Genomic DNA, 27,027 nt, shown 5'->3' on the forward strand with positions numbered 1-27,027 from the left:
ATATATTTTGAACCGGTGAAAATTTGTTTGATTAAAGTTGAAACTGTTTTAATTATAGTTGAAAATTGTTAAATTTTAGTTCGAAATTGTTTAATTTCAGTGGAAATTACAGTTTACAGTTTTTTAATTGTTTTCAATTTGTAGAATATAGTTGAAAATTGTTAGAATATAGTTGAAAATTGTTAGATTACAATTGAAAATTGTTAGATTACAGTTGAAAATTGTAAAATTATAGTTGAAAATTGTTAGATTATAATTGAAAATTGTTAGATTACAGTTGAAAATTGTAAAATTATAGTTGAAAATTGTTAGATTATAATTGAAAATTGTTAAGATTACAGTAGAAAATAGTTTGATCACAGTTGAAAGTTATAAGATTACAGTTGAAAGTTATAAGATTACAGTTGAAAACTGTTTGATTATAGTTGAAAACTGTTTGATTACAGTTGAAAATAGTTTGAATTTAGGTGAAAATGATTTAATTTCAGTTGATAATAGTTTAATTATAGTTCAATTTTGTTTGATTATAGTTGAAAATAGTTTGATTATAATCTAACATTTTTTGATCACAGTTGAAAATTATAAGATCACAGTTGAAAATTATAAGTTTACAGTTGAAAATTGTTTGAATTTAGGTGAAAATTATTTAATTTCAGTTGATAATCGTTTTATTATAGTACAATTTTGTTTGATTATAGTTAAAAATTGGTAGATTATAGCAGAAAATAGTTTAATTCCATTTAAAAACTAAAAAAATCCTGTATGATTGGAATGTATATAAAAATAACTGATGAACTGAAACTGATAAGAAAAAAAACAATTCATTCATTAAAGATGATGATTTCTACCTTTTTGGTTATTGCCTTTGGTAACGTCCCAAACTGTGGAGCTTCTGCTGGTCGGTCCACAGGGTTGTTGATATCAGACGGAACCGACTCCGTTCTCCTGATTTTGGCGACTGGACGAAAAAGAACAGGTTAAAGTACACGAAGCGGCTGATTTAATATATATATATATATATATTATCTTGAACTCACTGGGTAGAAAGGAGATCCTGCAGGAAGGAGCTTCTTTCGTGCACTTGTTATGGCACTTTAATCTGAAGACGACATCATTTCTCAGTAAAAAAAAACAACGAGAAGGTTTTAAAAACCAGGTTAAGCTTCATGACTCACCGGCAATGTTTGCATTTGACCCCAAACATCATGTTCTTCTGGCAGACCTGACACGTCTGCGACAGCCAGGACTTGGTAGAAAACCTGTTACAGCATGGCTTCATTAACATGTTCACACGTCTGAATCATCAGTTTTTTTTTCTACCTGTGCGTCACGGCCAGACCGATGTCCCTCCTGACCGCCTGCGGAGAGCTGCGGTGCACGGATACGTTATCTGAGGGGAGATTAAATTATCTTTTTAAACTCTTACATTCGATACATGTGAGCTAACAGCTTCGCTACTGTTTAATCCTTTTGTACGTGTATTTACTGCAATGAAAAAGAATAACAATGAGTTTCAGCACGAAATCTAAGAGCCATAATATAATATATATATATATATATTATAATAATTACAATAATAATAATAATGTGTCAAATAAGGGCAAGTAAGAAAACCTGTAAAGAAAAAAACTTAATCTCTTATTTAAATACATATAGTGATTATTTATTTTATCTATATTTTGAAATACTACTTTCATCTTTTCATAAGAAAGAAATTCATGCAAGATTTTCTTTTTATGTCTATGATTGTTTTGGGGTTTTTTTGTACTCTGAACTTTGCGCTAATGAAAACATTTAAATTTGATCAAAATAAGAATAAAAAAAAAGGTAATAAACATTAGTAATGGGTTGAAAAGGCCTCATGAAACATAGTGAAGACACAGTATCATAAAACATCATGATTTTTGGCCACTAGATGGCGCCAGATTTAAATGATATATCATCTAGAGGCCTTTCAAAATGAAACAATGTATCATGATAATGAGTGTTTATTTGCAAAAATGTGGCGATACGATATATATCATGATACAGGGGCAACAACGTGATACATTGCAATACTTTAGTAACAAGGATATATTTGTAGTATTGTAGAGTACTTGACTCTGGTGTTGCAGAATTTACAGACCACATGACTTTGCTTTCATTTGTTTTGAAAGCAAACTATATTTTAATCATCCACTTTTAAAGCTGCTGTATCCTCTCGTCCTCAGATTGCGGAATATTGTGAATATTCGGATTTAAATTGTAAAAATTAAATAATAGTATTTATATGAAAAATGAAAATATTTATTTGATACACACTTTACCAAAAAATTAACTATAAAAGACCTACGATAAAACACAATATATTGCGATACTGTAGGAAAAATATATCTGTAGTATTATCGAGTACTTGACTCTGGTGTTGTAGAATTTACAGACCACGTGACTTTTGACAAAAGCGTAACTAATTAATTTGTTGTTAAATGTGTCCAAACATCAGCTTTAAAAGCATCATCTTGTCCTCAGTCATCCATGGGATCTCGCAGGTTTCTTAAGCGGCAGAGGACGTAACGACTGCTGCCATCTAGTGGCCGGTAGTTTAATTGCCTCACAAAAAAATGAACAAACGCTGTGAATTTTTGAATGTTAATTAAAAATCGAATTGTTTTATTTTGGGCATGAAATAAATATGGTTTATTTATTAAAAATAACTGTGGTATAAATAAACAATTAAATAAAAATAAATCAACACGTAGGTCGCCACTCACTCTTGATGCCGCTGTGCTCCTCCATGAGCGTGGGCGTGCCGGGGAGGTTGTACGGCGCCGAGGTCGCGACCGGCGTGGCGGCGGCGGCGGCGGAAGCCCGGGCGGGGATGACGGGGTAACGGGACGGCGAGTCCTCGCAGCCGTTCCCGTTGACCTGCGTGTTGAGCGGCAGCTTGTACTTCTTCACGCACCTAGTGGCAGGAGACAGAACAGCAGCTCCGTCACTCACACACACACACACACTGTGGGTTACGTAAGGAGGTGCATTAGGACGGCTAAATAGCGTTGGCACGGGAGGCTCAGGGTGACACTGCTGGCTCCCAGACAAAAGTCACATGGGTCAGGAGCAGCCCTGCAGGCGTTTTGTTTTTTTGTTTTTTTTCGCCGATACATGCGACCGTGTTTCAGCGTCTATTTTAGATGTTTTTCTGTCCAGATATTAAAACCCCGTGACCTACTTTGAAGAATCCCAGACTGCCACGGCGATGACACAAACTAGCAAGATCATCCTGCATCTGTGTCAGTCCTGTTTACTTCTCAAGTGGACACTTTTTTTTTTTCCTTTCCAAAGCTTCTCATGCGCAGACAGGATGTTATGGATAAACATCTGGCTGGTTATTTTTTTTGTGTGTGTTTGCATCACAATAGAAGATGTGCAGAAAGTGTGTGTGTGTCTTGCCACGTCGAAGCATTAGTCGTAGGAAATACTTCCTGTTATGACATGACTCATAATCTGCGGGAATCTGCGCGGATTAGCTCCGGCCCGTGAGGGAGATAGGATTGAAGGAAACGCTGACTTAACATTTGTGGACGATGATATTTTTTGAAGGACCGTAACAGTGACCTTGGTGCCGTCAGACGTCTGCACGGCTGCCCAGCTGTCGGCGAACTGGACGGATTCTCTTTGTGGGTTGGATTGAATGTCTGCGTGTCCTACACACTTGTATGTTGGCTTTAAATATAACATTTGTATGATGCAGAGAGAGAAGAAAATACTAGCATGACATCAGCAAAATGAAAAAATATATATATATATACTAAAATGTTCATGTGACATAAGTAAGTGATCACATGACGCACATAATATTCAAATGATAAATAAATGATCACATGAGACGCAATGATCCAAGGCACATATGACATGAATGATCCTATGGCACAATGGCCACATGAAATACATAAATGATCACATGACAAATAAATGATCACATGACACATAACGTTCACATTATATAAATAAATTATCCTATGGCACAATTTCCACGTTACATAAGTAAATGATCACATGACACACAACATTCACATTATATAAATAAATATCCTATGGCACAATTTCCACGTTACATAAATAAATGATCACATGAGACTCAATGTTCACATGACATAAATAAATGATCACATGAGACACCATGTTTATATGACATGAATGATCACATGACATGTTCACATGAGATGAATACATGATCACATGACATGAATGATCACATGACACATAACATTAGAATTAACATGACATAAATAAATGATCACATGACACAATGTTCACATGAGATAAATACATTATCACATGACGCACATAATGTTCACATGACAAATAAATTATCACATGATGCACATAACGTCCACATGATATAAATAAATGATCACATGACACACATAACGTTCACATTATATAAATAAATGATCCTATAGCACAATGTTCGCATGACATGAATAAAAGATCACATGACACACATCATGTTCACCTGACATAAATAAATGATCACGACACACACAATGCTCAAAGACAAATAAATGATCACATGAGACGCAATGTTCACAATATATACATAAATGATCCATGACACACATAATGTTCACATGACATGAATGACACATGTTCACATGAGATGAATAAATGATCACATGACAAACATAATGTTCACATGACATGAATGATCACATGACACAAAACATTAACATGACATAAATAAATGATCACATGAAACACATGTTCACATGACATGAACAAATGATCACATGACACAATGTTCACTATTATGAATACATGATCCATGACACACATAACATTCACATGACATGAATGATAACATGACACATGTTCACATGAGATTAATAAATGATCAAATGACACATAACATTAACATGACATAAATAAATGATCACATGACATAAATAAATGATCACATGAGACAATGTCCATATGACATAAATAAATTATCACATGACACACATCATGTTCACATGACATAAATAAATGATCACATGACACACATAACGTCCACATGACATAAATAAATGATCACATGACACACATCATGTTCACATATCACACATAATGTTCACAGGACGCACATTATGTTCATCAATAGGATACATACGTACGACTTAAACATGAAGGGCTTCATATGTCATTAATAGTCATGCATTGAAATGCTGGAGGGAAAATGTATAAAAACTAAATAAGTTTCAAAACATATGTACTGGATTTTCTAAAAACATTTCATAGAAGGTAATGCCGTATGCCTGGTATTCCCAAAAACACCAAATTTTGAGCACTTTTTTAAAGAAAAAAAAACACTTACTTGCTGGCAGGCGGGTCATCGATGCGGTTCCCCAGCTGGGACTCGTGACTCTTGCTGCGAGTGAGCGTGATGTTGGGGAGCAGATGCTGAACCTTCCGGGACGGCGGCGGGGGGGTACAGGGCGGCTTCAGCCGATGCCGCCTCTTGGACGGGGGCGTGATGGGCGGGGTGGAGGTGCGTCCGTGGAGCCGGGCCAACCGGGCCGCCGACATGGGGAAAGGATCCTCGCAGTAGGCGTACGACGTGTGAGCGTCCGGCGTCGGAACCGCGGACACGGAACCGGACCTCGGGTGAGGGAAGGTGGCGCACGGGGTGGAGGGCGTGGAGTGGATGGCGGAGGGACGGCTGAGAGGCGACGGGCTGTGGGAGCGCAGAGGCGTGCCGAAGCAGGTCAGCTGGTCGGCGGTCAGGAGGGAGCCGCTGTCTCTTCTGCTGGATTCAGAGAGCCAGGGACCCCCGTCTTCTGTGGGGTCACCGCCTGGTCGACACGAAGCAAACACAGATGAGGTCAGCAAGGGAAAACTAAAACCTAATATGATGAAAAATTGCTTGAAACTAGAGTCACAAAATGTATGGGATGGTTTATACAAAAAAACATTTTATTATTGTGAGAAAATATCAATATACCCCGATTATTTTTTCCCCAAGATACTTTATACTTTGACAGCACTGTACAAGTTTTTTTTGGCTTTCAAATAACAATTTTTATAGTTTATAATTTAATACCGTTTTTACTTTTAACTTTATTTTCAATAAAATAATTTTTAAATTTACAATTAATAAATATTCAAGGCGTTTTTCTCCATTTTTGTGTTGCAATTAAACTCCCGGTCGCTAGATGGCAGTAGCTATTACGTCCTCCAAAGAACAAGGAAATCCAAGCAAGATCCACGTGATGACCGAGTACGAGAGGATACACTCGACTCCAGCATCTTTTAAAGCTGATGCTTGGACATATTTTGGTTTCAATACAAATGAAAGCAGTTACGACTTCGTCAAGAGTCATGTGGTCTGTAAATTCTACTCGACAATACTACAAATATATCCTTGTCCCTACAGTATTGCGATATGTGGCAATGTATCTTGGATACCTGGTGTGTTTTTGAAAAGGACACATAAATGTTGAATACATGAAACATATTTATTGTAATTTTGTTGCTTTTATTTTTAAAGGCCAACGCTATAAACCAACTGCAAAAACCTCATGTTTTTTCACATTAGTTTATTATTAATATTATACATCTTAGGTTGTGTTGTTTTTTTAGTGCTGCCAGCTGATTCTGATTTTCTTAAGGGGGATGTTTTATAATACATTGTTGTACTTCAAACTACTTAAATATGAATGTTTTTAGAGTGATACAAGATAGCAATAAATGCTAAATGATTGATAAGATAGAGAGATTAGCGATAACTTAATTGATCCATTTGGAAAACATTTTTTTTTAAATTTAGTGCATACTGTAGAAGAGGAACAAAGCGCACAGAGATCTATCAGAACATGAAGGATTTTTATATTAATTTACAATAGAATATAATATATATATATTTATAAAATTTGTATTACTTTTTATAATAATGTTTATTCCTAAGAATTGTATAAATATATATATACAGTATATAAATTGTCTTTATGTGTAAGTGTCCCCCCCAGAACTCAAATAAATATTCGAATGAGTCAAATTATTTATATTAAATTGTGGCTCCTTCTGATAATTGTATGGGTGTCAATGGGGGGCCTGAAGACCCCCATGAAAATACACATACATTAAATCTCAATGAAATTTCAACTATATGAATTAAATAATACATAAGATACATTTTAGAAATTCAGGACTTTTTAAATGTATTTTCAATACCCGTGTAATTCATCTAGTACACATTTCAAGCGGCGATGTTGACGTACCCGACTCGGTGGCGCTCTTCAGACAGGAGAGGGCAGCACTTAGTCTGGAACATTCCTCCGAGGCGAACCCGAGTCTTCTCATCGTATCTCTCACCTGAGTGCCTGTCATCTGCTGCAACACATCAAGGGATAGTTTCGCCTCCACCGCCTGCAGAGAGAGAGAGAGTCGGTGAGACAGAAGCTACAGCCTTCGGACCAGCAGCCAAGGATCACATATTTACACATCGCACAAGGAAACGGGAGATAGTGAGTGGAGGTTAGGATGTGTTGTTTTTTTTGGACGGAGGGAAGTGCGCAAATGGCTTATCAGTCCAGTTAAACTGTTGCTCCGAGAGGGCAAACACTGACGTGAAAAACTAGGGCGGCCTCAAACGCTTATGTACACGGTGAGCAAAAAAAACATTTCGACATTCCAGGATGTCTTCCACATTAAAGCCGTATTATGTAACTTTTGTAAAGTCACACTTTTGACTGATCGATGTCAATCACTAGGGGTTTGAGACAATATCGATTCACTTAAATATCATTATTTTACGAAGATGAAGTATTGATATACAACAGTACTGTAAGGATAATAAAAAAAACATCATTTTTTAATGGTTTAAAGCAGTTACGACTTTGTCCAGAGTCATGTGGTCTGTGAATACTTCAACACCAGAGTACTCGCAATACAGCATACATACTCGTTCTTACAGTATCTTAATATATGGTATCGTTGCACCTGTATCGTGATACATATCGCATTGCATAGATTCTTGTCTATACACTAACAGTAATTTGTCGCCCTTTCTTTCTGATGTTGTCTTCGTCTTGAAAACTGAAGCGCGTGCATCACTAGGAGAGGTGACGTCAAGATTTTTTTTTGCTAAAAATACCTCTTGAGGTGCATTAGCAGGCACAGCATCAATCTTTCTGGTAGAAACAGGATTTTAAATAAGACAAGAAAAGTAGATACAATAAGTAGTACATTTAAATATTCAACAGTACTGTATAGAAATAATAATAAAACATTCTTAAAATTCTTTAAAATTTAAAATCATGTTTGATTTTCATACGTTATTTTATACACACCACTATCAAACAAGAGTGCTTTTTTCAGCATCCGTGTTCAAAAGACTGAAGACATATTGAAAATACTTTAACAATTTTTGAATTACATCAAAAGTTGTGTTTACCACTAACCCGGACTTTAAGACAGTTTTTAATCCCTTATCTTACACCAGGTAGTCCAAGAAGAACCACCTTCTTCAACAATTCACGCGTGAATACATGTTTATATCGCTATGAAATTATAACATTTGGGTGTTTAACCCTTTTTTGATGACCTCCCAGGCTTCCAGAAATACATATACCGTGGTGGAGGTCGTTCACCTTGACCCAGAAGAACGCAAGGGATACCACAAACGCATTTGTGTTCGGGTCTCTGAGATAACCCAAGGATTCAGGGGGCCACAATCTAAATTACCGGGGTTTTTTTTTGGGCCAAACCAAATTTCCTCAAACAGTGAATTTTGAAACCATGTTTTAATTCTTTGCACAACCGTCTCGATGGTCGTCTTCACGTCTTCTTTATTCAGTCTGTAGACGTTAACATACTACGACTCACATCAATAATACCCGTTCTTTAGCTCATCTTAAACATCTTCATAGGTCACCTTATAAATCTGTACTCTACTTAAAGTACAGGGAAATTCCTTGATAAGAAACCCCCTAAAAAAAGGCATACTTTTCCAGAGAAGTTCATCACTTCTGAAGTAAAGAGATCCAGGGTCGCCAAACCCCCAAAAAAAACAGTAATAAAAGGGAATTAGACGGAAGTGTTAACCAGTTGCGGCACTAGTTGAATTTGTTCTCCAGGTTCTCAAAACATGATAGTTACTCACACTTGCATGCAAAATTAAAATTGAATTAAAAAAACATACATTTAAAATGTAGATGAAGTCATCAGATCCTAAAGTAGGGCAGAAGCTAATTCTAAAGGGCCTACAATTCTGCTGTGAATATTCCAAGATTCCAAAGAAGGGAACATTTTTGGGTACAGTGGAGGAGGGTCGGGGGGGGGGGGGGGGGGCACACATATCACGGAGAAATTCCTCATACAAATAAAAATCTCTCAGTAACGTGGAAAAAGACAGAAGTAGCAACAACTGGCCGGTCACTTTCTCCAAATGTTTTTTCATATTTCGACTTTTTAAAAAGACACGTTTCGATCAGTAAAAAAAACCCCACACAAAGAGATTTTCCCATCAGAGGAAACAAACAGCACCTACCTCGATGAGCTCCTGTCGAAGGTTGATGGTGCGCAGCCAGTCTCGTAAGCGTGGGTAGCTGTCTAGCGCCTCGGGCCGCTCCGTCTCTGGCACTTTCTGCTTGCACTGCAGCTGTTTACAGATGTATTTCATCAGCTTCACCTGCAGGGAGCAACAGAGAACACCCGTTATGTTGTTGTTGTTGTTGTTGTTGTTGTCCCGACGCGACTGATAAACGGCTTGATTTATTCAAAACATTTAGACAAACAAACATCCCTCTGTAAGTAGTAGCACAAGTATAGAAAGCTTCACACAAAAAAAAACGGGGAAGAAATTGACCCCAATTTGTCAACCTTTCGTTCTGACGTTGACCTCGTCTTGAAAACTGAAGCGCGTGCATCACTAGGAGAGGTGACGTCAATATTTTTTTTGTTGCTAAAAATACCTCTTGAGGTGCATTAGCAGGCACAGCATCAATCTTTCTGGTAGAAACAGGATAGAAAAGGACCAACAAAAAAAATACAAAGTAAGTATTTCCTGGTCATTTTTATCGGGTTGAAAATAAATCTATACATTTAAATATTCAACAGCACTGTATGGATGAAAAAAATAAATAATAAAACGTTTTTTTTTATTTATTTAGAATTGACATGCAAGTATTAAAAGCATTTCTTAAACTAAACTTGGAGCCTCTTAAAGGCAACTGTCATTTCGTTCTCTGCAGCTAAAGGAACAATAAAATCCTGCTAGACCCCAGTGACTGAGAATGAGAGGATACAGTCGACCCCAGCAGCTTGTAAAGATGATGTTTTGACATATTTTGATTCCAAAACACATGAAATCAGTAACGATTCGTCAAGAGTCATGTGGTCTGTAAAGTCTACAACACCAGAGTCAAGTACTCGATAAAACTACAAAATATATCCTTGTTACTACAGTTTTGCAATTATATCATATCGTTGCACCTTTATCGTGATTATCAGATTATTTCCAATCCAAACCCCCAGTATTAAAATCCAACAGCACTGTATCGATTAAAACCTTTTTTTGTTTGGGCCTTCAGTTCATATGTTAATGTTTGTCATAGTTACTCGACAATACTACGAATATATCCTCAATCCTACAGTATCACAATACATTGTTGTTGCACCTGTATCGTGATACGTATAATATTGCCAGATTTTTTGCTAATACAAAGACCTAAATTTGTCTCTTGCTAATGCACAAATTGAGCAACAGAACTGGGATTTAAGTGACTTTAAATGTGTCATGGTCGCTGGTACCAACTTTATGACTACAACCATAGAGCAAGAGTCACTTAAAACAACCCAAAAATCTCAACGAAATCGACCTTTTAGATGTTTTGGACCCTAAGATTTGAAGGTGGATGTACAGCCTTTAGAGCGAGGCTAGTTTTAGGATTATTATTTTCTTTCTGCGACACATTTACCGAGACCATACCTGAACAGAACCTCTCTATAGCTGCGAAGATCCACCCATAAAACCATGGAAAAAAAAAGGCTTCCAAGTCGCACTCTCATTTCAATTATAAACACAAGACAGTTACACACAATAGACTAAATAATTGATCACCAATCTGATCCAAAACCAGCCATAAAAAGCGATCCGATAAGAAGCCACGACGAGAGACTCTACCCCCCTGGTGCTACCCAAGACGCTGTAAAGCGTAGTGGTCCAGTGACCAAGTATTACAATGAACTCGGCGGTATTGGGTTTTGCGTCGGCCCTTTTGGGTCGCGACTCCGTATAGTGTGTCCCCCTGTTATCTGGCCGTCTATCAGTGACAAGTCCATTACAGCAGGTGGCACCTTCAGATGAGCAGCTCGACACCAGCTACCTCTCGACCCGCCGCCTGCCACTCCGGCGCCCGGGCGACAATGAAGAGCGTTCGTCTTTTTTTTCCTCCGACTATTCTTTCGCACGCACTCGGCTACTTCAACGTCGGAAAAAAAACTTCGGCCTTGGGCTGTAAAAAAGGGTCTGCTAGTAGAGAATCTTTTCATCTTCACCGCTGAGGCGAATGAATAGATTTCTTTTTCAAAACCAGGGATTTTATTTAATCATCAGATTTTTTATCGCGGCGCTTTGTTAACTTCATTTTCGGTCGTGACCTCGTTCTCCTGATACAGTCCACGGCCTTGTGGCTTTTTTTGGAGAAGACGTTTGGATCGGGTTTCCCCGGAGAGGAGCGCACTTGTGTTTTGTGGTTTTCTGGGTTAAGCGTCGAGACCGAAAATGCGGTCGAACTGACGGTCATTGTTGTCGAGTCGTCGTCGGTTTCAAACGTCAGTTCGAGAAACTGGTGATGATTAAGGAAGTGCTGGAATTAATAAAAAATATTCAATAACTTTGAAAATGTGTGTCAGATCCTGGAAATAATACAAACTACTATGAGGCGGATGCTCACCTGCTCTACTGAAATAAAAAACCTAAAGGTCTGCAAAGACATAAGAAAATAAATATACATAAATGGTCAATATGCATCCACAGATTTGTTTAAATAAAAAAAGAAAACGTACATAAATGTTCAGAAGGACAGAGACAAAGACAGCATTATGTAACAAGCAATAAAAGAACGAATTATCATTCAAAATAAAAAATTGGTTTATCACCTGAAAATAGTTTCATAACAGGTGAAAATTGTTTGAGTACATTTTAAAATTGTTGGTTTAAGAAGAAGATTGTTTGAATACAGTAGAAAATTGTTTCATTCCGGTTGAAAATGGTTTTATTTCAGTTGAAAATTGTTTGATTACAGATGAAAATTGTTATATTATAGTAGAAAATTGTTTGATTCCGGATGAAAATTGTTTGATTACAATAGAAAATGTGTTTGATTCCCGTTATAAATTCTTTCATTCAAGTTTAAAATGTTTTTATTTCAGCTGGAAATGTATTTTAATACAGTAAAAATGTTTTTGAATACAGATGAACATTGGTAGCTTATAGTAGAAAATGGTTTGATTACAGTAAAAAATAGTTTGATTCAAGATGAAAATGTTTTGATTTCAGTGTAAAATGTATTGATTTCAGTTGAAATGGATTGACTTTAGCTGAAAATAATTTGATTAGAGGTTAAATGTGTACAATTACAGCTGATATTTTGTTGATTAGACTTGAAATCGTCTGATTGTATTTGAGACTGAAAGCAAAAACAAATATTCCTTATTATTCAAAGTCCACAAATTTATAAAACAATACGATATAAAGACAAGATGAAACCGAAATCTGAGTTATTTCTCAGAGATTGAGGGCAATAGTAAAAACTCAAACATCCATTTCGAGACAAAAAAATCACTCAGACGTGTTTACGTGGAGCGATGTAGAGTTATTTAGGTGAAGTTTGGACTTTTGTTTTGACTCACGCCGGTGACGTCCGAGGTCAGACGGTGTCGGAGGGACAGGAAGCTCCCTCCCTCCTGACTTATCTCATAAACACGGTGGAATCTCTCAACTCACATTCACCATAAATAAGAAAAAAAAACCACGAGACGAGACACGAACGAGTCCCTTCGAGACGAGGAAGGTGGCTAATGAGTTAGCCTCTAGCTCCACTTTGCTCATACACTAGTTTAACCCCCCCCGTGACGTCAGGTTGCCTAGCAACCCCTTCTCCTGAAGTCGTCGTCGGCACAGTTTCACCGGAATATAAACCGTGACGCGATACCAACGATCTTTTACTAAATCTTCAAATCAGACGAGATTCGAGATCGGCGGTCGGACGAACGTGTCGAGATCCGACGAAGATGATGATGATGATGATGATGATGATGATGATGATGATGCCCCCGTGTGAATTATTTTTGGTGCAAGAGTGCAGCAAAAACAGCCATTGACGCGTTGGCTTCGGAAGGAGGGGGGAACAGGGGAGGGATGGCGTCAGAGCCCACCTGTCAGCCCCGGCTAAACAACACCATGGCAACCGCCCTAATGCTGCGAAAAAAGGGGGGAGGAGGAGGAGGAGAGGGAGGAGGAGGAGGGGATGAGTGACAGCCAGGGGTGTCGGCCAGAACAGAAAGAGAGAGAGAGAGAGAGAGAGAGAGCGAGAGAGCGAGAGAGAGAGGAGGCCCGGCAAGAACACACCGCCTGACACAGCAGACTCCGGGAGCAGATCCCAGAGCTACCATTCCGACTCCTGCTGACGCAGGAACATCGCATGCACCTGCCGAGGAGACGCTCTTTCGGAGCAAAAACTAAACGCCATCGGCTAAAATTTTTTTTTTTAAAAACGCCTCTGGGTCGGTGAGACGCACAGATTCATTACGAGACGATAGAATCTTTTTTTTTTTTAAAAACTGTGTTTTTTTTCTTAGAAAACAAAGGGTTACGAGTCCCGGAACAATGGCCTGCAGCCCCTCCTCCATCGTTAGCTTCGCTGCAAATTGACCCCCCAGAGCAACAAAGAGGGGGGAGGATGAGGAGGGACTGGTTTTGGTTCAGGCTGGATTAAAAAAAAAAAGGACAGAAATACTTTGTACAGGATTGTGTATGTAATTGAACTGTTTTGTTTTGTTTACATGAGATAAACTGGTTGTAGCATATGCTCAGTTGTAAGGGTGTACGCAAATTATGCGCTTAAATATTGCGATATTTTCTTTCATAATACCGTGTTAATATTTAATGTAATGTTGTTGTTATTTTGGCTTTCAAAATGTTATACAAGATTATAAACACATTGTTTAAAATGTGTATCTTTACAATAAAGTTTCAAAAACATACCTGAATTTAACTCAATTTATATTTTATCTTATTATATACAACTATAAATATGAGACAATATCATCCATGTGTCTAAATAAATAAAAATAAAAAAACACATCTATGATCATATATGGTTATTTCCTTATAATTTAATTTACTGTATTTTTATTTTGTATTATACTAAACTAAAAAACGACAACATCGTCTGAGATACTGGATTATCAACTATAAAATCATATTCAAATCATATTTGTACTTTTATACTGCAATACTTTTTATCTTCTGGCCACTGCAGTAGTAACAATGAAGTCCCATTGATGGTCTGATGAAGCTTCATGAAGCAGTGTCATTATTTTCAGAGTCCACTAGATGGCAGTCTCTGCACTATTTTTGTTTGTTTTGAACAACTGTTCTTATGAAAACATCACATCATCTTTAAACTGATGGCGGCACCTAATGACCTCGAAACAACATGACACTGTATCACTAGCGATGACTAAGGACGAGGGGATACAGTAAATTTTTTCTTATTTAGATCATAAAATCAGATTCTAAATCTGGTAAAATAATGAAATAATCAGATTTTTTATTCACAAGTAAGTAGAAATATTCACAGAGCTTTTTCATTTTAACCTTGCAATTAAACTTCAGGGCTCTAGATGGAGTCCGGCAGTCACTATGTCCAATGCAGCTGAAGCAACAATACAATACTGCAAGAGCCTGGAGATGACTGAGGACAAGAGGATACATTGGACTCCAGCAGCTTTTAAAGCTGATATTTGGACATATTTTGGTTTCAAAACAAATGAAAGCAGTTACAACTTCGTCAAGAGTCATGTGGTCTGTAAATTCTGCAACACCAGAGTCAAGTACTCGACAATACTACAAATACATCCTTGTTCCTACAGTATTGCAATGTATCATATTGTCGCACCTTTACCGTGATACGCATTGTATCGTCAGATTCTTTCCAATTCAAATCCCTTATTGTTGTATCGATTAAAACCTTTTTGTTTGGGCCTTCAGATTATATTACATTTTTTATCATAGTCCTTTTATTTTACAATAAAGATGTGTATGAAATAAATAAAAAATCTGATTATTTCTTTACAATTAACATGGAAATGTCCACTCCTCCTTTTTATTTTCCGAGCAACTAAACTCCCAGTCTGTGAAATCCTGAGAGAGAGATCACAGTGATGACTGAGGACAAGAGGATACAGTCGACTCCAGCAGCTTTTAAAGTGGTCTGTAAATTCTGGAACACCAGAGTCAAGTATCAACAATACTACAAATATATCCTTGTTCCTACAGTATCACAATATATTGCATCGTTCCCCCCTGTATCATGACAGGTATCAAACTTTACTTTTAACTTAACAGTGTTTTACTTCTCTGTCATAGCTGTAAATTACTTGAAGGGTATTTTAAAAAATATAGTAAAATGTGTATAAAATAATACCTTTGCCATCTTTCAATGAGCTTAGTCTGAAAACTAAGAAAAAAAGGCTGAAAAAAAATGACTGTTCTAGTTCCTGTTAAGAATTAATATAAGTCTACTGACTCCTTTAAGAAACATCTTAAGACGTTTTTATTTGTTCAGGCTTTTCCTTGATTTTCTGGAACTCCTGTTGTGTTATCAGTTTTATCTTGACCTTTAAAGTATATACTTTATTGAATATTGTTTTGATTGTTTAAGCACTTTGTGACCCTGGTCTGGAAAAGTGCTATACAAATAAAAATTACTTACTTACTTACTTATAATATTAAATATATTAAGATGGTATTTTCTCTAAAGTAACATTATCCTTTGACTGTTAACACGTCAAGTGGCCCATTGAGGTTAAAAAAAACCTCCAAAAATAAACCTGTATAAGTAAAAAATAAAGAAGTATTAGCTTCACCCCCTATTTGCCTGCTTAAATTATTATTTAATATATATATATATATTACGTATCTGTTTAGTTTCGTAAGTTAAGTCTAATGATTCTAAGGGGGGATACATCTTGTAATTTTTTGTTGTTATTTCCTTAAAGTTTGTGGGTTTTTTAAGTGGTTCTGTATGAGTCGGATGTTCTGGATGTGAGGTCACATTTCATGGAGTATTTTAGATATAAACAATACTAATAACGACACCTCTCTCTAGCAAAGACGAGAACAGTTTCCTCTTTCTTCTGTTTGGTGCAGAGAAAGAGAGAGGAAGAGCTCATTTTCAGAAAAAAGAGGACAGTAGACCTTAAAATTACAGGATGTAATGCAACTCATCCTGACGGTGTTTAAGAATAGATCAAGGCCGGCCCACACTTGGTTTCCACATCGCTCTCATTGCTTTTCACCAGCAGCCCTGCAAGAGCAAAACGGAAACTGCGACGGGGGTCACTGTTGCTGCAATCACTCGAGTCGTGCTTCCTCTGCACTTGCATGAGAGCGACATCCTCTATTGTCTTCACACACACACACACATGAACACACACACACACACACCAGCGGTCATGTCATGAGGAGCCGTCCAGCCCATTGGCTTTTGATTCTCTCCTCCCCCTTTCACCCTCCCCTGCTCCACTCTCACACTCGGGCTTCTTTGCGCGTCATTTGATTTTCTTATTTAACAAGCAACGCTGAAAAATGCGTAGGAAGAAAGAAAGTCTAAATATAGCCGCAGCCACAACAGCTCGCGCCGCAAAAGCACACTGCAAACTCTCCGACATCAGCAGCAGACACAACAGTGTGAAGCCGATCATCGTCGTCATCGTCACACACACACCGCCGTAGAAAGAGAGGTTTGAAAATGGACATTTTAACACGAAATTAAGCTTGTAAAACATGAACATATCACTAAAAACCTCAAATTGACATTTATCTTTACTCTGTTAGTGATCTTTATGGTAAGGAAGGTGAAGGTGTTTTCTGCTGCTAAAAACCTCAGATATATGTTCAAATACAGTCACCACTGCATTGATTTTCGTACAGATGTGTATTAAAAATACATTAAATCTCTAGTCATGATTGTTTTGAACAGTATAGACAAAATTAAAGTAAGTAAGTAAGTCATTTGTATTTGTATAGTGCTTTTCCAGACCAGGGTCACAAAGCGCTTAAACAATCAAAACAATATTCAATAAAGTAAATACTTTAAAGGTCAAGATAAAACTGATAACACAACAGGAGTTCCAGAAAATCAAGTAACAATATATATATATATATATATATAATAACATCAGCTAAATAAAAAGGTAAAACAAAATAAAAAAAAAGCCATTAACGTAAACCTTAAATTCTATTTAAATCATGTTATATTAAAGTAGTTAAAGAGATTTAACGATAATAATACACTTTTATCATCTTAGTGTCTGAGAATGTGAAACATGTTTGACAAGGAAAATGATTAAGGAGAATAGATAAGTATTTAATATGGTTATTTAATCAAAAATAAATAGCAATGTGCAGGACAGCTTTCCCATGTTTAGTATTTAAGTGAATTGAAGTGAGTTAAATTACTTAAAAACATGTTTTATTTATGGTGATGTGTATAAATAAATACATTGTGACAAAAAAAAGAAAAGCTTAAGAAAGTTAAAAATATTTCAGTCATTTTTAAACTAACTGTGGATCATTCATCACATGTAATTTTGATACCTAAATAAATAAATATATATATATATATATTTAAATACATCATTTAGAAAAAATGGGGCTATAAAAATGATGATTAAAAACACGTTCTTTAAAATGTTTAACTTTAAAATAAAGTTACAGTTTCAAAAACATAACCAGAACTTAACTCAATGCATCTTATATAATTATAAATATAAGACAATATCATCCACATGACTTAATAAATAAACACAACACATATCTATGATCATATATATTACTTCCTTATCATTTAATTTACTGCATTTTTATTTTGTATGATATTAAACTAAAAAACGACCACAGCTGCTGAGATACTTTGATTATCAACTATAAAAATAAAAATAAAAAATAGTTCAAATGACAAAAAAAATAGAAATCATTTAAAAAAGAATTGATTATTAAATGAGATTTCCCCAAAAATAAATCTGAAAAGGAACCTCCATTTTTAAAAGGAAAACTGTTACTTTTGATACAAAAGCTATTGCATCAAAAAATATATATATATTATATTTATATTATATATTATGTAAGTGTCCAACATTTAAGCTACATTTATTAGCTTTTCAGTCAATATTTAATTAAATTACAAAAATGTATTCCTTCATTAATTGTTGTTTTATGATCAAAATAGTGTTTTATTATAACAACAAACATGCTTTTGCTGCATTTTCATGTTCCCTCACAACTACAACACGAGCCACGACGGCGTCTAAATCTAACGCCGAACACGTAAGAGTCGAGGAAAGGTGGAACCGAGAGCAGGTTGAGTGGGATTAACATGTGAAAAATGAAGTAGCAGTTAGCACTCGGGCTAAGAGGGCGCCATCATTATCCTCTCTGTGGGCACATGCAGGAAAACACACAGTTCAAGTGGAATAATAAAGCTCTCTCCACGAGGACGTGGAGTGAGCTGGAGCCTCTCTTGATCGCACTCCAAAAGAACCAGGAGAAGCATCGACTACTTTGACCGCCAGAGCAACAAAAAAAAAAGAGGGGCCTCGGAAGCTTTTCGGCAGTAATGACATCTATCATGTCTAGTTACTTGTAACGCGGAATAGTTTACACGGGATCACCAGGACACTGATACGTGAGCGGGAAGGTCGAGTTTCTGAAACCGTGGCAGGAGTTCAAGGCCGTTGCACCTCTAGCACATCAGGTCAGGTTGTTGTTGTTTTTTTTTTTACAGATTTGAACATGAAGAAAAACTCTTTTGTCTCATTGAAACATCCCGTTTATTTCATTTGGAATTTCAAAATAAAAGCACCCATCGTCAACGATAAATTGTTTTTAGTATTTCAAAATTATAATCGAAACTTTATTTCGCCAATAGGATCTTTTCGTTGACGGTAAAGTTGTGTATTTTACGGTTTATTTTGGGGATAAAACAAATTACAATGGAGACCATTGGCCACATGAAGTGGAAAATGGCCCCCAAACTATATCTATGATATAGTTGCCTAAGAATTACATTGTAACAAAATAAATATAAGTATATCAGTGTTGATAACAACTTAACAAGAGTTATCTTATAATATAAGTATATCAGTGTTGATAATAACTTAACAAGGGTTATCTTATAATATAAGTATATCAGTGTTGATAATAACTTAACAAGGGTTATCTTATAATATAAGTATATCAGTGTTGATAATAACTTAACAAGAGTTATCTTATAATATAAGTATATCAGTGTTGATAATAACTTAAAAAGGGTTATCTTATAATATAAGTATATCAGTGTTGATAATAACTTTACAAGGGTTATCTTATAATATAAGTATATCAGTGTTGATAATAACTTAACAAGAGTTATCTTATAATATAAGTATATCAGTGTTGATAATAACTTAACAAGAGTTATCTTATAATATAAGTATATCAGTGTTGATAATAACTTAAGAGTTATCTTATAATATAAGTATATCAGTGTTGATAATAACATAACAAGGGTTATCTTATAATATAAGTATATCAGTGTTGATAATAACTTAACAAGGGTTATCTTATAATATAAGTATATCAGTGTTGATAATAACTTAAGAGTTATCTTATAATATAAGTATATCAGTGTTGATAATAACTTAACAAGGGTTATCTTATAATATAAGTATATCAGTGTTGATAATAACTTAAGAGTTATCTTATAATATAAGTATATCAGTGTTGATAATAACTTAACAAGGGTTATCTTATAATATAAGTATATCAGTGTTGATAATAACATAACAAGGGTTATCTTATAATATAAGTATATCAGTGTTGATAATAACATAACAAGAGTTATCTTATAATATAAGTATATCAGTGTTGATAATAACTTTACAAGGGTTATCTTATAATATAAGTATATCAGTGTTGATAATAACTTAACAAGGGTTATCTTATAATATAAGTATATCAGTGTTGATAATAACATAACAAGGGTTATCTTATAATATAAGTATATCAGTGTTGATAATAACTTAACAAGGGTTATCTTATAATATAAGTATATCAGTGTTGATAATAACTTTACAAGGGTTATCTTATAATATAAGTATATCAGTGTTGATAATTACTTAACAAGAGTTATCTTATAATATAAGTATATCAGTGTTGATAATAACTTAACAAGGGTTATCTTATAATATAAGTATATCAGTGTTGATAATAACTTAAGAGTTATCTTATAATATAAGTATATCAGTGTTGATAATAACTTAACAAGGGTTATCTTATAATATAAGTATATCAGTGTTGATAATAACTTAACAAGGGTTATCTTATAATATAAGTATATCAGTGTTGATAATAACTTATGAGTTATCTTATAATATAAGTATATCAGTGTTGATAATAACTTAACAAGAGTTATCTTATAATATAAGTATATCAGTGTTGATAATAACTTAAGAGTTATCTTATAATATAAGTATATCAGTGTTGATAATAACTTAACAAGAGTTATCTTATAATATAAGTATATCAGTGTTGATAATAACTTAACAAGAGTTATCTTTTAATATAAGTATATCAGTGTTGATAATAACTTAACAAGAGTTATCTTATAATATAAGTATATCAGTGTTGATAATAACTTAACAAGAGTTATCTTATAATATAAGTATATCAGTGTTGATAATAACTTAACAAGGGTTATCTTATAATATAAGTATATCAGTTTTGATACTAACTTAACAAGAGTTATCTTATAATATAAGTATATCAGTGTTGATACTAACTTAACAAGAGTTATCTTATAAGCACAACACAAAACATTTTTCAGTACAATTTTAACTCTGATTTTGGCCATTAAAAAAGCTGGTCTGACACTTTGACACAAATTGTGTGTATTTGTGTTGCAGATGGCCCACAAACCTCAATTTGTAATGCCTGTGATACACATAGTAGGCGAAAAAGTTAAATCACACCAAATGAACACATAGAAACTGACTAAATTTAAGAATATAACTGTTGATAGGTAACCATTTACACTTATAACATTAACACGTTCTTATTTAGAATTCAAAATAAAAGCTCATGATTCTACCATCAATGGAAAAATTCAAAATTTTAAACCTCATAAAAGACGGAGAGGAAAACTGTCGCAGTCTTAATGAATTTGCAACAACACTTCTTTTGACTAATCTTCTAAAAAAAGGTTGTGAGTTTTTATATTTTTCTTTTGTGTCTTTTACGTCCCCTTTTTTAATAATATGTTTTTTGTTGTTTTTTTTAAATGGAGGCTGTGGTTCAGTTCACTTAAGGGCTGGACGTCACTTTGGACATGGTCTAAATTAAATTAAATATATTTTAAAAACACAGGAAAAACAAATACCAAAAATATACCAAATCAACGCTTGGAAAAAAAGTCTAATTATACAAGTACACAACTTTAAAACCACTTAAGACAACAAAAAGTAGCGTTGAAGTCACTCCGTTCTATCCTTTGAATTCATTGCAAACCTTGTGAAATGAACAACAAACTTCTTTCAAAACGGACTCGATCAAAAAGACATCTGTCCGTTGATTTCATAAGTGACTGCCTGTAAGGGGAAGAGGAAGTACAAGTGCTGACGAAGAATGAACCAAGCTGTGCCCGATAACAGAACTTCTGTGAATTCGACCGAAAAAACAGGGGAAAGGTTTTGACTTCGACGTTTCATCGAAATTAAATAACAATCCTATGACTTAACTCAACAGTATTCTCAGAAAGGTCTTAATGTACATTTGTGAACCCGTTAAAAACATAACTTCTAAAGTTTTATGTTAGTAATATTCACTATTTTTCTATAATAGTATTGGTACCCATAGCCTCATTTTTGTTACCGGTTCCTATACGATATCTTTTTTTAAAGATACTGACTTTACAGGAAGATTTATAAGAAAATAACATTACTAATGGTAAAAATTATCTACAAATTGTTCAGCTTTTGTAGATTTCGACTCCAACATAAATAACAAATTCTCAGTTAAATTGGCTAAAGGTTGAAATTAAAAGTGTATTATTGTTAAATATCTTTATTTACTTTAATGTTACATGCTTTTATATCCAAGTACAACACTTGCTAACAAGAGATAAATCGGAAGGTCTATACCTTTGTCATTTGCTAGTTTTTCTTCAGAAAAAACAACAAATTATGATAAAGTTTTGATCTTGCGTGGGCACCGAAACGGGCTCCGAAACACGAAGCATGTTACAATACTCGGTACTACCAAAGAATTAACGGGCCTGTGCCTCGCTGGGTATCGAAACTGATTAAAGGAGGTACAGTATAACAACATATGACTTGTATAACCAAAGAAACAAGTAAATAAATAAAAAAAGTGAGGTTTCAAAATGACGATGCTAATACCGAAAATTTAAAAATGTTTTTTCATGCGATGCAAACTACCGATAAATGGTTGTAATAATGCGATGAAATCCTTTTATTTTCAGAAACATACCTTCACTTTATCTTCGCAGAGTCTCGAGAGCCTCTCAAGTAATTGCAAACAATGACTGTGCAGCGTGGCTTTCCAACCACATGAAGCCCAGCAAGTACTCAACTACATCCTGTACCACAAAGTGCAGAAGATGGTTTGAGTGAGGGGGGGGGGCATCTAGCAATCGCTTCAACTGAACTGCAAACACTTAGAAGAACATAAAGCATTAAGTAGGAAAATCATTTATATTCTGACTTAGAATTTTTAAATCTTGCACTCTGCAAATCGTGGACCAAACCTTAAGCCATTCAAGAAGTTTTTGGATAGATTAAGAAATTGAATGTTGTCTTGTCTTGTTTCCATCCAGTTTATTTTTATTTTTTTTGTCATCCTTCAGGAAGCATGCGACTTAAAAATGTTTCGAAATCTTCTGAAATTACCTACACACACAAAAAAAAGGTACATTGATGTATATAAAATGTTTTATTATGGTTTATACATATTTGTATCAATCAATCAATCAATAAGGTAACCTTCGCAACAACAAAAATGCAATATTTAAAATGTATAATAATATTTTGTATACAAATATAGTTCTTATAATTTGTTTTTTGTGTTATCCTATGTCTATGTGTCGATATACTCATGGAAAATAGTTAATTCCTGTTTTTTCTACTTTAAAACACATTGTTTTTAAGCAGCATGTATATATAAAGTATATACACATATGTTTTTTAGTACCAGTACCAGTATATGATAAGAAAAACTACTATATGAGAAATGTATGACCTCCAATACCCTCCTACATAGTTGTAAAAATGATAATAATAATTATTATTTACTTGATGTATTATATGAGTTTTTTGGTTGTGCAATTCAATCTTAAAACCCAATGGTTTATTAAGTCTTCGTGAACAAACGTCTATATCTTCCCTTAAACCAGAAAAAAACAACAAGATAAACCTTGCTGTATATCTTAGCTGTCTACTCTACTTTTTATCAAAGGTCTGGACGAGTGGGCGGCAGACTAAGCAAAGAAGTCCTTCTCTCTTCCAAGAAAACTCCTCCAGCTCTTCTAAGGGCAACATCCAGGCGTTCTCAGGACAACAGCGCAGGTTAACCTCAGCATGTGTTTACGATGGATCGGCTTGTAGAGCCAAAGTCTTTGACTCACGGTCCTCGCTCTTCACCTCGGGGGCCACTTATCGATGTCCAGTAGATTTGGGTTCTTTTCCATTCTCAGAAGACTCTGACAATTGCTCATTATTTATTACTTTTTATGACCAATATAAGGAATATCTAAAAATAAATTATAATAACATGACTGGCAACAAAGACAAATCTACAGTGGATGAAATATACACCCATAATGCTGAATCAGCAGAAACCCTAGACTAGTTAATCTGGAACAGGCGGAGGTTATTAGCTGGTTAACAGGCTTATTCTTTTAGTAAACTTGACCGAATCAAGTGTCTTTAGACGTCAGGAGTCATAAGCTAATAAGGCTATTGCAGAAAATGCAGACTTTTTTCTAAATAAATCGCCTTTCGTGCAGTAATAATCAGTAGAACAGATATTAGATACTGGTACTGAGCCCAAGGACGATAGTTGCGAAACACAAGGCTAAAGAACGACTTTTCTACGATTAATACATTTGTTCTTGAGTTCCTTGAGTTAGCAGGAACCTTACAACTTATGTACTGTCCAGATATTTTACACTAAAACCTCTGGTCCAATCTTAACATGCTAATAGCTATATTAATAAAGGTTATTCCAACTACTTGTAGCCGATCAAATTTTGAAACCACAGAGTCTGAGATACTCACTGACATCATAGGACACAAAAGGAATTAAGACTGTATCGTCATGCTAAACTCAAAACATTATATCTAGTCCACATGTTTCTATATCTTGGAATCTCTTTAAAAACTAAATATTTCCATTTTGTTACTGTACTGTAGTGTTAAATACGCACACAAACCCAGTCATTTTGTCAATTCTGTAATATCAACTATAGCTAGGGTTGTCAAAATAATCAAAAGTATAATTACTAAAATGTTGTATCTGGTTAAGATACTCATTTTCAAAAGCATAAATAACACTTTTTTTTTGCATTACCATAGTCCTTAAATGTGTTATCATAGTAGCAGTTTCTTTCCCATTTTTCTTTATATTATATATATTAAAAGTGTAGTTATACTAATTGTTACATTTTAACTTGTTAGTGAAAATATTTCTTTGATATTTTTCCGAGTATCTGTATCGCATAGAAAGTTTGAGCATTGTGACGGCTAGTGATGAGCTTCATGAAACAGTGTCATGTTGTTTAGAGGTTGGTAGGTGGCGCCATCAGTTTAAAAATGTTATGTAATGTTATGTTTCATTAAAAACAAAGGAAAATAGTCAAGAGCCCGCCATCTAGTGGACTCTGACAATAATGACACTGCTTCATGAAGCCTCATCAGACCATTACTAGTGACAGCCCTTAATATAACTGACAGACTGAATACATGATTCCAACCTTAAATCTGATTAAATTCCATCATATGGTTGGTAAACCTTTCATCACAAAACCAACAAATACGCACCATAGTCAGAATCCATCAACATTTTAAAGTAAAATCCACTTAAAACATATCAAAAACCAGCCGTCTTTTCAACCTCGCCGAAGAACCGCCAGCCCGCCGGCAGCTTCCAAAGACATGTATTTTTCTCTCGACTAGATAAAGAAGCCGGACCTTGATGGCTTGTGAATGCTTTCATTGAAAAAACACTTGATATTATGATGACGGTCTCTCACCTACATCGACGTTTATGAATGAGATCCAATTGCACTGCGACGACTGAATAAAAGCACTCGTAAAAGACTTCTCCTTCAACGAGTTATTCTTGACTTTGAAAAAAAACAAAAAAAAAACAAGTTCTATTCTGCGTCTGTAAAGTAAACCCTCGCAGCTTTCTGGAAGATTAGTTTTTCGAGAGCGTGATTGTTCGTTGAGTGCTCACTTATTCGGAAATAAAACAAGACATTTATAATTGATGGCCTCCAGCCAATCAAGACAGCGTATTCCTTTTATACAAGGTATACGACCTAAATAAAGTATAAGATGGAAAACCCATACCACCTAGCTTAACGGCTGGCTGAACATTAGCGGGAAAAAGACATTGTTTTGATATGACAGGGCTTTAAGGAGGTCTCTATACAAGTCTTTTTTTTCAATTTTCATCAATTATTTGTGATATTGGTTGAACTTTTTTTATGCTCTACCATAGGTGTAATCCTAACCCTAACTCAAGTCTCGATGAGCAATAATCCGGCGAATTAAGTCATTTTAAGTGGCCCGAAATGAGATGTATATTTTGAAAAAAAATCCAATACAATGTTAAAGCCCAAGACAATATTGATGACCTTCAATGCATATTGATGCACAACATACAGAGTCAGCAGTTACCCATAACCAAACAATTGCTTTAGGCCAACATTCCAGAACTTTTTTGAATACCCTGGACCGGTTTGAAAAATAAACACATTTTCTGTTGATGCATAGGTACAAAAACTTTGCATGAAAGTATGAAGTATGTTTCTGTACTGAGTACTACTAAAGGATTTTAGTCAGTGCCACAAACAAACCGAAGATAATAGGAATGGGCATGGATTCGATACCTGTACTGATAACGTTTCATTAATGGCATTTTTATTTCTATACCAATCACTTATATGTTTTTCCTTAAGAAAAATCCACACTTTTTCAGTTGATGCGTGGGTACCAAAAGTATGAAGTATGTTTCGGTACTGGGTACTACACTGAAGGATTTAAGTCAGTGCCACTAAAGTCCCAAAGATACTTTTTTTTACTGGTTTAGAGGCTTTTATATTTGAGTGAACGTGACTCAAAAATAAGCATCTTGACAAGAGTCAATGTTACTTTGGAAAATATCTGGATTTTCTTTAAGTAAAAACACAGAAATAAATCAATAAAACTCAAATTATATTTAGTGGTTTTTAGTTGTGCTAGACTGGGACTCCGTCTGTGTTAATAATTTTTTATATTTTTTGATCGTTTAGTTTGTCGATCACAGTTAAAACAAAAAAGTATTTCAATTCACCATCTCAAGAAAAAGATTACAGAAAGATATATTGATCAAATACATTAAAAAAAACTCTACAATTACTTTAATTTGGTTATAATATTTAAGATTTAAGGCATGTTGACACAACACAATTATGAGGTTTGTATCATTAGGTCGTATCAGAATCAGAATCATGTTTATTGCCA

The 27,027-nt window shown here is 35.0% G+C and overlaps 1 protein-coding gene across 4 annotated transcripts in view; it reads right to left on the reverse strand.

Annotated features, from left to right (window-relative positions):
- Positions 1 to 27,027, reverse strand: part of ksr1a (kinase suppressor of ras 1a) — a 39,057-nt gene that overhangs the window by 8,347 nt on the left and 3,683 nt on the right. For all 4 annotated transcript variants that reach the window (XM_087806747.1, XM_087806745.1, XM_087806746.1 and 1 more), the window contains exons 2-9: positions 9,509 to 9,649; positions 7,239 to 7,386; positions 5,336 to 5,813; positions 2,751 to 2,941; positions 1,321 to 1,390; positions 1,176 to 1,259; positions 1,038 to 1,099; positions 849 to 958 (exon numbers count right to left, since the gene is read on the reverse strand). In XM_087806747.1, the coding sequence (XP_087662873.1) occupies positions 849 to 958; positions 1,038 to 1,099; positions 1,176 to 1,259; positions 1,321 to 1,390; positions 2,751 to 2,941; positions 5,336 to 5,813; positions 7,239 to 7,386; positions 9,509 to 9,649 (1,284 nt within the window). The remainder of the gene's footprint in view (positions 1 to 848; positions 959 to 1,037; positions 1,100 to 1,175; positions 1,260 to 1,320; positions 1,391 to 2,750; positions 2,942 to 5,335; positions 5,814 to 7,238; positions 7,387 to 9,508; positions 9,650 to 27,027) is intronic.

The sequence above is a fragment of the Callionymus lyra genome, chromosome 14 (genome assembly GCF_982586985.1).
Source record: "Callionymus lyra chromosome 14, fCalLyr1.hap1.1, whole genome shotgun sequence".
NCBI classification, from domain to species: Eukaryota; Metazoa; Chordata; class Actinopteri; order Syngnathiformes; family Callionymidae; genus Callionymus; species Callionymus lyra.